Raw genomic sequence first — 15,103 nt, 5'->3', positions numbered from 1 at the left:
TCCTGTAACATAACTTCCTTTTCCTATCAGGAGGCTCCTCCCACCACATGTGACTTAGGCTTCCTGTGATGTAAGCAGGTCACATGGCCTATTAATGGGTGGGACAGATCTTGAAATCTAAATTGCTACTACATAAGAGTTAAGTTACAGTGTGTCCAACTGGCTTATCAAACCAATACAAGCTTGGAATGCTTTACCACAGGTCAGCCACAAATAGTTGATGTGAACATTTGGGGTAGATTCTCTAAATTTGTACATCTTGTGTTTCTTTTGAGCTACTTCAATTCCGCTTTGCTCATAAAGCATAGCACCTTCTCTGGTGACATCAAGCCATGCTGGAGTCCTGTGCCAGTGCCTCCCACGTCAATTCCAAATTCCAATTCTAAAGTTCTTAGGAGAGACCTTGAGAGTATCCCTGTATTGCTTTTGCTGACCACCATGTGAGCACTTGCCCTGTCTGAGTTCTCTATTTTCATTTTAGTGAGCATGTTTGGCATTCAAACAATATGGCCAGCCCATCAGAGTTATGTTCTCTGCAGTAGAGTTTCAAACCCTGGCAGTTTAGTTTGAGAAAGGACCTCACTGTCTGGTACCTTATCCTGTCAGGTGATCTTCAGAATCTTCCTAACACAATTCAAATGGAAGCAATTCAGTTTCCTGGCATGGCACTGGTAGACTGTCCAGGTTTCACAGGCATAAAACAGGTCAGCACAATGGCTTTGTTGTAGACATTTAATTTGGTAGTCAGTCTAATAGCTCTTCTCTCTCATACTCCTTTCAGAGCCTCCCAAACACTGAGCTAGCTCTGGCAATGCATGCATCTTCATTATCACTGTGTCTGTCCCTGGAAAGTATAATGCCCAAGGTAAGTGAACTTATTCACAGCATTCAAAACTTCTACATTTCCTGTAACCAAAGGTTCCATGTATGGATGGTGTGGTGCTGGATGATAGAGCACCTGTGTTTTCTTGGTGTTAATTGTTAGGCCAAAATTAGCACAAACAGCAGAGAAATGATCCACACTTTGTTGCATCTCAGCTTCAGAGGCTGCATAGAGTGCACAACCATCTGCAGAAAGAAAATCATGCACCAACACTCCTTTCACTTTGATCTTTGCTTGTAGCCTTTTCAAGTTGAAAATTTCACCATCAGTGCAGTGGCACTGTTATGTCCTCACTGAAGGCACTTGACAACATGGCTGAAAATATCATGCTAAAAAGCATGGGAGCAAACATACAGCCTTGCTTCACTCCATTGGTGACTGGGAAAGTGAGAGAGTATCATCCATTATCCAGAACCCAGACAAGCATGACATCATGAATCTGACATACAATGCTGGTCAACTTCTCTGGGCAACAAAATTTTGACATAATTTTCCATAAGCCCTCATGACTGACAGTAGTAAAGGCTTTGGTCAGATCTTTAAACATTTCGTACAAACCTTTCTTCTCTTGGCATTTCTCCTGAAGTTGATGAGCAGCAAACACTTTATTAGCCATTCCTCAATCCTTTCTTAAGCTATGCTGGCTCTCAGGTAGATGACCATCTTCCAGGTGAAGGATCAGCCTTTTAAGGAGCATTCTGGCAAGAATCTTGTCAGCAATGACGAAGAGAGAGAGAGCCCCTGTGGTTGCCACAGGACAATCTATTTCCTTTACCTTTATAAAGATGGACAGTGGAAGCATCCTTGAACTCCTGTGAAACAACCTCTTCTTGACATGTAATGGAAAATTTCAGTCAGCTTTTGTATGAGCAATGGGTCCCCCACCTTGTAAATCTCAGCTGGAATAGAATCAGCACCAGGGGCTTTGCCACATGAAAGGAGCCTAATGGCATTCAAACCTCTTCTTCGGTTGGAACTTCCATTAGGGAGGGATTGACTTCAACCTGAGATAAATAGTCAATGGCTTTAGCATTGATGGATGGTAGTCTGTTGAGAACTCTATGGAAGGATTCAGCCCATCTCTCTAGGAGCATGTCCTTACGACTATCAATGTGGCTGCAGCTCAGCATGGAGTAGCTGAGATGTACCAATGGGCTCTGGCCCATAAATAACCTTCAGGGCATCATAAAAGTTCTTTTGATTGTTACTATCAGCTAAAACTGAATTTCATCTGCCTTCTTACTGAGAGCCAAAAGTCCTGCATCTCTCTAAACTTTGCTTGTACTAAATTTCCCCTCACTCTGGCACTTTACTTTGCATCAGATGATGCAAGTCCTTCCAGGTTTTTCTGAAAGTATCCTGCTCATTTCTTAAACGATTGTAATGGAATACTATTGTGCTATATCACAACTAGTTTGGCCATTCCCCAATTGATGGGCATCTCCTCAGTTTCCAATTCTTTGCCACCCATAAAAAAAGCTGCTATAAATGTTTGTACAGATAGGTCTTTTCCCCCTTTCTTAAAAATCTCTTTGAAATACAGACCTATGAGTGCTTTTGCTCGATCAAAGGTTATGTATAGTATTATAGTCCTTTGGCCATAGTTCCAAATTGCTCTCCAGAATGGTTGGAGCAGTTCACAACTCCACCAACGATGTGTTAGTGTTCCAATTTTCCCATATCCCTTGCAACATTTGTCATTTTCCTTTCCTGACATATTAGCCAATCTGATAAGTGTGAGGTGGTACCTCAGGGTTGTTTCAATTTGCATTTCTCTAAACACTAGTGATGTAGAACACTTTTTCATACAACTACAGATGGCTTGGTTTTCTTCATCTGAAAACTCCCTGTTCATATCCTCTGACCATATATTAATTGGGAAATGATTTGCATTCTTATAATTTGATGCAGTTCTGTATTTAAGAAATGAGGCCTTTACCAAAGACACTTGCTGTAAAAATTGTTTCCCAGCTTTCTGCTTTCCTTCAAATCTTGATGGCATTGCTTTTGTTTGCATGAAAGCTTTTTATTTAATATAATAACAATTAATCATTTTATATCTAGTAATGCTCTGGAAGTCAAAATTTCAAAAAATGAAATGCTAAATGTTTAAATTGTTAAATGTTAAAAATTGCTTTTACATGTAATTGGGAAAAGTATTATTTAAAAAAAAAAAGATTATGAACTTGAGAGCCTGAAAGGATAGTGGAAACCTCAAAAGAGAAATGTGAAAGAGGAGTGGACTTGGGAGGAAAGATGAGTCTTATTTTGGATGTCTTGAGTTTAAGCAACTGATGATGTGGGATTGAATCTCAGGTAAGATACTGGGACTGAATATATAGATTTGGGGATCATTGGTACAGAGATGGGGAAAGCATGATGTGGATGATGAACCAGATAAGGATACTGAGAAGGAGCAATTAAATAAGCAAGAAGAGAATCAGAGATGAGAGACATGAAAGCCCAGAGAAGTGTATTCAGGAAAAAAAAAAGAAACCTGAAAAAAGACTATCAGATTTGCTAATTAAGGTATCATTGCTACCTCTGGAATGAACAGTTTCAGTCAAGTGATACGGTCACACACAGGCCAGACTACAAAGGTTTGTGGAGTCAGTCAAAAGAGAGGGAATGGGAATATAGGCAAATTTTCCCAGAAGTCTACAAAAGGGGTGTATGTGTGTGGGCACGGGGTGACGGTGGGGGTGCAGCTGGCAGGGGGGAATGATAGCTACAGCGGATGGTATCATCTACTGAAGGTTTCTTGAAGATGGAAGAGACTGGTATATGTTTAAAGGCAGGAGGGAAGGAGCTAATAAATATTGAGAGGCTGGAAATATTTGAGAGAAAGGAAGAACTGAAGCTGCAATCTGTTGAAGACAGAAAGATCGAGGATCAAGACAGCATATGTAAAAAGGGTAGGTCTTCGCACGGAGAAGGGCCAGCTCATAACCAAAGAGTGATAGAAAGGAGATAATGTCAAAGGTTTTTGATATGAAGGAGTAAAGAAGGAATTTGTGTTAAATAACCTTAATTTTCTCAGCAAAAAGTGAGGTCTTCAGCTGAGGGAAACTAGGGGTGGGAGGGAACAACCTGTATGCATAGTATGAAGATTTCCAATGGAAAACTAACTAGAATAGGGATAAAGGAAAGTTATAGGTGAGAACAAAGTTCTGAGCTAGAGTAAATTGTAAATAATAAATATTAGAAACATGGATAGAAATAGCTAAGTAAGGAAAGACAGCTGGTTTGGAGGGAGAGATAATAAGTTTCACCGTAGATTCCTTAGATTCTGGTAAACTTCCTGATGGAATATGATAACCCATGAAACCATAAGGGACAATCCCCTTAGGGGTTTGGTGGTTAAGGTAGTGCCAAAAGTTTTATCTGCATTGATGTGAAATGAATTTTTCATTTTGATGACACAATGAAATGAAGGTTGCTACAATAAAAGACAATCCAATTATTTTAAACTGGTTGTTTTATTTATTTTTTAAAAGTTTATACAAGTAGGCCTCACAAAACTCCATTTTCCCTTTGAACTTCAACTACAGGCACAGCAAGGCATTAAGAAGACATACTGAAAGCACATTACCTGGGGATATTCCGCAGAGAATAATGGGTAATTCTCTAATAAAAAACATTTTAACAAGAACTTACAACATAAACCACTCTGGTTCACATTTGAATTTGCATGCTGCAAAGTTACCTTTTAAAGCCTATCTTTTTTTCCACAATTAACAGATATCCCTACAAAAATATTGTTGATGGCTGTCAAAAATTTTTAGCTACTACACACAATGCTTTCAGGAGAGGAAGAACAAAACTATATTTAACTGGTTAACCAACAGACTTTAACTCAGTAAAACTATTTTTAATGAAGCTCAACAACAAAAAAAAATTGTTCATTGTTTTTGGTATCTTTACTGTATTTTCTCATTTTTTTATTTAGGAAGTGATATTACCTAATAAAATTAAATGAAAGAAAAAGGGAAATGAGAGAATTGAGTAATAAAACCACTATTGCCTTAGTTTTCTCTAGGCTAGGTAGCTAATAAAATAGTCTCACACATTGGAGAAGAATATCAAAGATGATGGATAAGGATTAATTCTAGTTTATGGTTCAGAAACTGTGGAATAGCATATTAAGTATCAAAAACCATGACTCAAAGTGGCCTAATTTGGCAAGGCTGAGGTTGGAGATGATTTGGAATTATATTTTTGTCTTACTCCTCCAATTTTCAGGTACAATACTCTAATCCAGTACCACTTAACTGTTTCCCTATTTCCATTCTAGCATGATTTTTAAATAAATGGCTAGCTGGAAATGAACATTTAACATAATTTTGGTCCCTACTGTTTGGAAGCCTTCAAAACATTATCAAAATAAGCCACTAAAATGATAGCAGAATTCGTTTTAGAGAAGAGACACTGGAAAGATAGGTAAAGTAGGCAGTAATGATAACATGATTTAAAACTCTGTGACTTATTAATGCCACAAAAAGAAAAAGTAAATTTGTCATACCTAACATCAAAAATCGGTAGAATATCCATGGTCCTGGGAGTCCCTAATAAGGAGAGCTAAATAAACAAGCCTTTAGGCTGAAATCATTGATACAATATATTAATTTCCTAATGATCCATGGGGCAAAAGACAAACTGATAAAACTCTGAAATAAAGACCTATGGGGGGAAAATAGTGTTTTCTCATGTTGATAAAGACTTCTTTCTAGGCCTACAAAATTTGTGAAAAATCTCAGCCTAAATATGTCACTCACCTTTCAATTCACAAATTACCCTTCCATCTGACACAGATGTGATCTTATAAGACTCATATTTCAGTCTAAGTATTTATGAGATTCAGAAGTAATGGAACATAGATGGTTTTGAATTAACAATTTAATACTGAAAAGCCTTTATTTTTGGATCTAGACGTTATTAAAGTTTTAGGATTTTTTTAAAGCAATTTTTACGCAATCAAATTAGTATATTTATATTGGGATAACTTCAAGTAGTCAGCTAATGTAGAAAGTAGATCATCAGAATGTTTAAAAGTTTGAAGGCTTAAGAAACAAGTCAAGCAATAAAATCAAGTCTTTTGAAATACAGGTCATGTGGAAATTCAAAGAGTTTTCAATGACTTGGAAAAAATGATTTCAGAGTAATTTCTAATTGACAAACTAAGTTTAAATTCGCATGACAAAGCATATGATTAAATGGTGTCTGAGACTGAAGACAAACAATTGTAGAAAACTAACCTCTAGACCTTTTTTTCTTTTTTTTTTTGCAAAGAGGCATACTAGAAAAAAGAATTGACACGCTTCATCCTACAAAAAAAGCTTATGCTTAGTTATGGATCAAGAATCTTTGCCCAGTGCTAACAAAAACATTTTTAGATATTCTTTCGATATAATAATGATGAAGATATCTAAGTGTGTGGCTAACTGTACTAAAATATCTCCCTAATAACCTACAAAATTATTCCATATATTAAGGATTTATATAATCCAGGAAAAAAAAACAAATAAAGAAGTACATTATCTTTTGCCTCAGCATGAAATCTTAGAAAGACTCCCCAAATTCTTGATTGGCAGCATCATACTCTGCAATGAAATGCTTCAGTTCTTCAATGCAGCGCTCACCTATTTCATGTAAATTCTGTCTCAAAGCAAACTGTACAGACTTTTCTAACGAAGGGTCTTTATCAATCAGCATTTTCACAACCATCCCAAAAGTTTCACAGTCTTGTCGATAAACCTAGAAAGATGAAACACATTTAAAAATATGGTTAGGAGTGAAAAGTGTTAGGAGAGTAAATTCACTAGCATCACTTCTAATTCAATTATTGTCCTGAATCGAAATGTGAAGTCACTGCTACCTTTTAATAGCATATGACAGAGTCAAGACAGCAGAGTAAGAAAAAATCAAGATGGCAGAGAAAGAAGAAGCATTAGAATCTAACTAGTCCCCCTCCACTCCACCTTCTTCATGAAGCTCTACAGAAAATGCCAGACCAAATTCTGATTGGGAAAGGCAATAAGATGTCAAAGAGCCATTTTTTTGAGTTCACAACAGCTTAGGGAGATGGACAGAGATGTCTGTAGACAATGAGAAATAGGATGTAGCCAAGAAGATGCACAGAATAACAGAGAAAGGCTAAGGCAGGACACCAGGGCAAGAAACACAGGGGCAGAAAGATATCCTCAAACAACGGATATAGGAAAGGGTTGTCATTGGGTAGCTCTGTTGCTCACTGACCAATTCTGATTAATGGTTCTGGGATGGGGAAAAGTAATCGTGAGCAATGACCTTATTTATGTATTAAGCATGGAACAAGTTCCAGTAAGCAAATGATATCTGCAAAGGCAGTTCTGATGCTAGGAGCAGAGAAAAGCTTCCCAGACCAAAGGGGAAGTGCTGCTCAGTTGCTTTGAACCTACAGACCATCACAGTGGGCAAATTAATAGTGGCTAAGTCAAGAAGCAATCTAATAAAACTCCCACACAGAAACAACAGGATAGAATCTGTAATGAGAAGCTAGAAGCCTTTTCAATAAGATTAGAAGTATAAAGGATATCTGACCATTACTATTCAATATTGTACCAGAAATGTAGCTATAGAACAAGAAAAAGAAAATAAAATAAGAATTGGCAAAGAGGAAGCAAAACTATTACTTTTGGGGGATGATGTGATGATTTACTTAGAGAATCAGAACCCTAAAGAATCAGCTAAAAAACTAATCAAAACAGTTAACAAATTCAGCAAAGTTTCAGGATATAAAATAAACATAAATCTTCAGCGTTCCTACATACTAGGAATAAAAAATAAACTCAATTTAAAATAATTACAGACAGTTATAAAACACATAGAAGTGTTAACTGCCAAGACATACAGAAGAGCTATATGAATATAATTACATAACACTCTTCACTTATAGATAGATCTAAATAATTGGAGAAATATTAATTGTTCATGTGCAGGCTAAGCCAATGTAATAAAAGTGGCAATACTACCTAAATTAATTTCATTGAACACACTAACTAAAATACCAAGAATTAATTTACAGATCTAGAAAAAAATAACAAAATTCATGTGAAGGAACAAAAGGTCAAGAATATCAACTGAATCACCGAAAAAAAAAAAGAGGGGAACATTGGGGACCAACTAACTGTACCAGATCAGAAACTATACTTTGAAATTGTAAGCATCAAAACAATTTTGTACTGATTAAGAAATAAAGAGCATGTCAGCATAATTGACCATATCAATAACAAAACCAACAAAAATGAAACAATTTTGTCAACAGATACAGAAAAAAGCTTTGGACAAATACAACACTCATTCCTATTAAAAACACTAGAAAGCATAGGAATAAATGGAGCATTCCTTAAAATAAGTTATCTAAAACCATCGGCAAGCACTATGTGTAATGGTGACAAGCTAGAAAACTTCCCAAGAAGATCAGAGTTAAAGAAAGGAGGCTCAGCATTACCACTGTTATTCAATACTGTACTAGAAATGCTAGCTATAGCAATAAGAGAAAGAAATGGAAGGAATTTGAATAGGCAATGAAGAAACAAAACAATTACTCTTTGCAGATGATAGGATGATACACTTAGAGAGAATTCTAGAGAATCAACTAAAAATAGTTCAAATAATGTATAACTTTATCAAAGTTGTAAGATATAAAATAAATCCACATAAATCATCAGCATTTCTATATATTACAAAGTCCTGCAGCAAGAGATAGAGAAATTCCATTTACAGCAAGTATAGAAAATATAAAATACTTGGGAGTCTATCAGCCAAGGCAAACCTGGGGATTACAGGAACACAATTACAAAGCAGTTTTCACACAATGTCACAAGTAAACAACATGGGTAGGCCTGGCTAATATAGTAAAAATGACAATTCTACCTAAATTAATTTACTTCTTCAGTGTCATGCCAATGAAACCACTAAAACTTATTTCATAAAGCTAGAAAAATAACAAAATTCATCTGGAAGAACAAAAGGTCAAGAATATCAAGGGAATCAATGGAAAAAAAATGTGAAGGAAGGGGGCCTAGATGTACCAGATCTCAAATTGTATTATAAAGTGGTTGTCTAAAACAATCTGTTACTGGCTAAGAGATAGAGCAAGGGATCAATGGAATAGATTAAATCCACAATACATAGTAGTACGTGACCACAGTAATCTAGTGTGATAAACATAAAGATCTTTTTCAACAAGAACTCACAATTTGACAAAAATTGTTGGAAAAACTGGAAAAGTTTGACAGAAACCAGGTAGAGACTAACATCACAACACCATATACCAAGATAAGGTCAAAATGGGTACATGATGAGAGAAATGGTTATCTTTCTATTATTAATAACCAATTACTAATACATTAGTTATTAGTAGGGTTTTTTTTCCTCTTTTTACTTCCTTATTCAGGGACTAGCCCTAGAAGTCAGTCAGTCTCTGAAGGATGGGCCTGTGATGAGATTGGCCTAACTCTCCAGGAACAATTCTCCTCAATCTTGAGCTTATTTCTGATTAAAGTGTAAAGAGAATCTAATATAGGTGAATTCTGGGTGTAAAAAGCATTGAAATCTCAGTCATCTCCCCCTGCTCAGCCCCACAATTGCTCTAAGTGGCCTAGGTAGAGATAGATTCTTTTGTCAAGTGCTGGAGGCTGTCTCATGATCAAGTCAAGTTCTCAGCAGGAGAAGCTGAAGATTTTTGACCCACTTCTTCATTAATATGTCCATCCACACACATTGATTGTTCACCAATTAGGGTTAATCCCCACCTGTCAGTGGCACCCACTTTTCCAAAGGTATTTAATCATTTGATGATCGGCATGTTCTTTTGTCTTTGGTTACAGAGAGAAACCACTGACCATCAATTTATTATTTGCTAGCCTAATTAATAAATTGATTACTTATTAACCACGAACTCTGTTTCTTGGGCTTTTCATTCATCTCAATGATTCAGACATAAAGGGTAAATATCCTGGCCAAATTAGGGGAGCTTACCTGTCAGATACATGGACAAGGGAAGAATTTGTGACCAAACAAAAGATAGCATGCATTACAAGATGTAAAATGGATAAGTTTGATTACATGAAATTTAAAGGGGTTTGTATGAGCAAAACCAATGCAGCCATAATTAGAAGGAAAGCAGAAAACTGAAAAAAAATTTTTACAGCAAATGTTGCTGATAAAGCCCTCATTTCTTGAATATATAGAGAACTAAGTCAAATTTATAAGAATACAAGTCATTCCCTAACTGATAAATGGCCAAAGAATATGAAGAGGTAGTTTTCAGAAGAAACCCAAGCTATCTATAGCCATGAAAAAATGTTCTAAATCACTATTGATTAGAGAACTGCAAATCAAAACAACTCTGAGGTACTACCTTACACCTATCAGATTGGCTAATATGTCAGGAAAGGAAAATGACAAATGTTAGAGGAGATGAGGGACACTAATGGACTGCTGATTAAAGGGATTGTGGGAGAAGGGAAAGAACACTGGACTTGAGTCAGAAGTTGAGTTTAAATATCAGATTAACTCTTAGGTAGATTTGATCCTCAGCAAGTTATTCAACATATCTGAGCTTTATTTATAAAATGAATATAACCATCCTTATATAAGTCACAGAGCTTCAGCCTACAGAGGAAAAAAATGTAGCATAAACAAAAACATTATACAAACATGAGTTATCATAGTATCATTATGGTTAAATTGCATAAGGTGTTTAATATAGATCTTGAAAGAATCATAAACATTAAAGCCCATGAATTTTTCTTAACTGTGGGCCATAAAATTCCAATCTGTAACAAAAGTCCCTGAGACAGATGACCAAGCACATTCAATTTGTTACAAAGTCTGGTGGTCCCTAATTAATTGGGTCCAAGATCTTCCTCACAATCAAGAACCCTTCTTGGATGCTAACCGCTTTTATACATTTGAGATAGCACTAGAAATAGAAGATGGCACTACAATTCACTGACAGTGAATTCCAGATATGGGAAAATCTTATGGTCAGTTAAGGGAAATGTCCATCAATCACAACCACGTTATCAACAGACTTTTCACAAGTCATGAGATTTTCCACTGGCCATCAACTTCAGGTCATCTTGGCTGGGGCTTTTCATAGGTCATAAGACCCTTTCAAGAACATCTCAGGGTCCTTCACAAGTCCTAAGAACTTAGTGTTTGACCAACAGTATCCTAGAGTCCAAGGAAGTTGCAAGTTTAAAGCAAAAGTCAGCAGGTAATGGAGAGTAGTAACTCATAGGGGTGAGGAGGTCCACCACAAATGAACCTTATTACAACACGTTACAGAATATGTGTATGGGGGTGAAGGGGGAATAAGTGCAATAATTATATTCTTATTACATATCTAACAATATGAATGTAGCTGATAAATCAAATATAAACATTAATACATACTAGATTAATTATTTATAATTCTTATCCTAACAGCATTAACATACACAACTAACAGACTCAATCCTATTCTACTTAACACTAATACAATTGTTGATATCTATCAAATCACAATAAACTGAATAAATGCTGATTTGAGTAAAGGTATCAAAATTATCATCCCGTAACTAAAGTTATGGTTAGTATTTTCTTTTGGAGGATAGGGACATATAGGAGGGGAGAGAAGGGGAATCAAATCTTTGTTTATTAAACTCACATAAATGTTTAGGTATGCTGCATTTTAAAAACCTAAGAATAAAAAAGGAACCTCAATCTCTTCGCTTCTTGTCACAAAAATGCTTGGGATGATTACGAATTCAAATTTGGCACAAATCGCCAAATCCTACTTGACGTCCAGAAGGGTTTCCAGATGGAGATCAGCCCTTACCTACTCTATGCCAAACACATACACACACAATATACAACAGGTATACAAATATAATTATATATAAGCATACGAATCAAACATTTGCTGACAATAAATCATAAAGGAATTTATTTTAAAACAATTCTTTGGTATATATATAATTTTACCATTTGTTGGCATTGTGTGGTTGTAATGGCATGTGCAGTGCAAAGTGCATTCAGAACCAAGGCTGCAGTGAAATTGTTTGATGCAACATGGGCAAGCACTGCCAGAAGCACCTGGGAATTCATTACACTTTTGATTTAGAATTAATTTTTGGTTGTTGCACGTTCAGAAACCTTTAACTGCTGTCTCGAATTTTTCACAACCTGGGCCCATATTCAGTTACTAGACCTCATACGAGGTCGAGACTCACAGTTTAAGAAGTACTGCTATAAAGGTAGAAAGGGCAGTATTTGGAAACTGTGAAGAGAGGGCAAGTGAGCAACTGAGGATGATATTGAGGGTAGAAGCCCGAGAGAGTAAGGAATGGTGACGCCTTTGTTAGAACTGTTTGAAAGAGATACGGACCTAGGAGAAAAGAGGAGTTCTTGTATTCATCAGAGTTCTTAAGACTTTCAAAGTTGTATTGACAATGTGATTGTTGAAATATAAATTGCTCTTTTGGTTCTGCTCACTTCACTTTGTATTTTTCATACAAGTATTCTCCAGTTTCTCTGAAGTCATCCCTTTCATCATTTCTTATGGTACAGTAATAGTCAATGGAACATGAATATAGTATAATTTGTTCAACCATTCCCCAATTGTTGGGGATCCCTTCAGTTCCAGTTCTTAGTCACCACAAAAAGAGGTAGTATAAATATTTTTGGACAAATGAGTCCTTGTCCTCTTTTTTAATCTCTTTGGTGTGCAGGCCTTATAATGGTGTCATTGGGTCTATGCAAGGATAAGACATACATTTTTGGATATACTCAATGTGAGAATCTATTTTTGTTTGTTCATACTTCTTACAAGATTTTGATAGGGTTTTTCCTCCTTATGGTATGGAGGGGGGAGGTAAGAGAGAAAATAAATGCTTGTTAACTAAAAAAAAAAATTTAATTAGAAAAAGATGATAATTGACAACATGGGAGCAAGTAATGTCACTAAGAGATCACACAGCAATAGCAGTAAAGAGGATACAGGACAGTGCCTTGAAGAATACCCAATGAGAGGAAAAAATCAAGGTATGGATGATGAACCAGCAAAGGAGACTATGCTGAATGGCTATACAACATATTTATAATATATAATTACAACTGGGCCCTCCCTGCTGCACACTAGTCCTTTTGCTCTTCCTGGAATGATTCTCTATGTCACCTTCCGTCCTCATACAACCTAGACCACCCTGACATCCATCTCAGCAGAATACACCAAATGCTTCTTTTAAAAAAAAATGAGGCTGCCTAGAAATAGGAACAGACCATCACCTCGGACTATATTTTGAGATAAATATCTACTATGTGCCAAACACTGTGTTAGTAAAATAGTTAACTAGTTAGCAGGGACAGAGTATCGAAGTGAGGGTTTTTTGAAGATGGGTGAGAAATGAACATGTTTGCAGGCAGCCAGTAGACAGAAAGGAATTGAAAATAAATGATAAAGGGGGCAATCATTTCGAGGAGATGGAATAGAATGGGATGGGATCATTTGAGCAGATTGAAGGGTTAGGTTTGGTAAGGAGTAAAAGTCATCTCATTACATAAGACAGAGGTGAAGGAAGAGATAGCGGAAGAAGAGGTTTTAGAGAAGCCACTACAGAAGGTGGGACAGTGAGTTGATGAGGTTTAGTAGCATTTTGCTGCAGCAGTGAAGGCCTATTTAAGATTGTGTTAACATGAATTTGTAGGAGACCCAGTCAGAACAGTTGTGTGATTTTCTTCTTTCATTTAGCACTGTATGTACCGGAGTGAAGGCATGAATGGTAGGAGTGATCCAAAGCTGAGAAATGGCAGGGCCCAACTGGTGATACGATCAAAGGGCTAGGGACTTGAGAGAAGAGAAGAGTATAGAGTTGCACTGGTTCACTAATCAATCGAAATGGGGAGAAGAGGAGAGAGTGGTTTGTGCAGGGGAGATGATTTGGGAGAGAACTGAGGGGTCAAGGTAACGATTACAGATGAAGAGTACGGAAAACAGAGGGAAAGGTAGAAAGCCAACAGATTATGGTCAGATAATTTTGGAATTCTTCAACATGGAAGTGTTTCATAGAAGCGGGTGATAGGAAGAGCAAGGATATTACTATCTGAGGTTGGTGGAGGAGTAGGTCATTCATGGGAAGCCAGTAGGTTGAGAAAGTGAGTTGACAGAGTGTTTGAAGGAGAGTCAATTATGTTTGTTGAAGTCTCATAGTATAAAGTCTCCAAGAAAAATATGAACTGGTCTCAGGCCATGGAAGAGCTCAAAAAGGATTTGGAAAATCAAGAAAGAGGAGTAGAGGACAAATTGGGAAGAAAAATGAGAATGATTGTAAGAAGATCATGAAAAACAAGTCAACAGCTTGCAAAAGAAGACCCCCAAAAATACTAAAGAAAATAACACCTTAAAAAATAGGCTAACCCAAATGGCAAAAGAGCTCCAAAAAGCCAGTGAGGAGAAGAATGCCTTAAAAAGAAGAATTGGTCAAATGGAAAAAGAGGTCCAAAAGACCCCTGAAGAAAATAATTCCTTAAATATTAGAATAGAGCAAATGGAAGCTAATAACTTTATGAGAAATCAAGAAATTATAAAACAGAACCAAAAGAATGAAAAAATGGAAGACAATGTGAAATACTTCATTGGAAAAACCACTGACCTGGAGAACAGACCCAGGAGAAATAATTTTTAACAATTATTGGACTACCTGAAAACCATGATCAAAAAAAGAGCCTAGACATCATCTTTCAAGAAATCACCAAGGAAAACTGCCCTAACATTCTAGAAGCAGAGGGGAAAATAGAAATTGAAAAAATCCACTGATCGCTTCTTGAAAAAGATCCCAGAAAGAAAACTCCTAGGAATATTCTAGCCAAATTCCAGAGTTCCCAGGTCAAAGAGAAAATGTTGCAAGCAGCCAGAAAGAAAAATTTGAGTATTGTGGAAATACAATTAGGATAACATAAGATCTAGCAGTTTCTACATTAAGGAATCAAAGGGTTTGGAATATGATATCCTGGGAGTCAAAGGAGCTAGGATTAAAACCAAAAATCACCTACCCAGCAAAACTGAGTGGAATCTTTCAAGGGGAAAAGTGGATATTCAATGGAATAGAGGACTTTTCAAGCATTCTTGATGAAAAGACCAGAGCTGAACAGAAAATCTGACTTTCACATACAAGAATCAAGAAAGGCATAAAA

The 15,103-nt window shown here is 36.4% G+C and overlaps 1 protein-coding gene across 6 annotated transcripts in view; it reads right to left on the bottom strand.

Annotated features, from left to right (window-relative positions):
* Nucleotides 1-4,343: 4,343 nt before the first annotated feature.
* The window catches only part of PPHLN1 (periphilin 1), a 129,610-nt gene continuing 118,850 nt past the window's right edge, over nucleotides 4,344-15,103 (bottom strand). For all 6 annotated transcript variants that reach the window (XM_036758920.1, XM_036758924.1, XM_036758921.1 and 3 more), the window contains one exon: nucleotides 4,344-6,637. In XM_036758920.1, the coding sequence (XP_036614815.1) occupies nucleotides 6,443-6,637 (195 nt within the window). In that variant the 3' untranslated portion in view covers nucleotides 4,344-6,442. The remainder of the gene's footprint in view (nucleotides 6,638-15,103) is intronic.

The sequence above is a fragment of the Trichosurus vulpecula genome, chromosome 5 (genome assembly GCF_011100635.1).
Source record: "Trichosurus vulpecula isolate mTriVul1 chromosome 5, mTriVul1.pri, whole genome shotgun sequence".
NCBI classification, from domain to species: Eukaryota; Metazoa; Chordata; class Mammalia; order Diprotodontia; family Phalangeridae; genus Trichosurus; species Trichosurus vulpecula.
The sequence above is the reverse complement of the archived record's forward strand: the minus strand, read 5'-3'. Positions and strand labels throughout refer to the sequence as shown.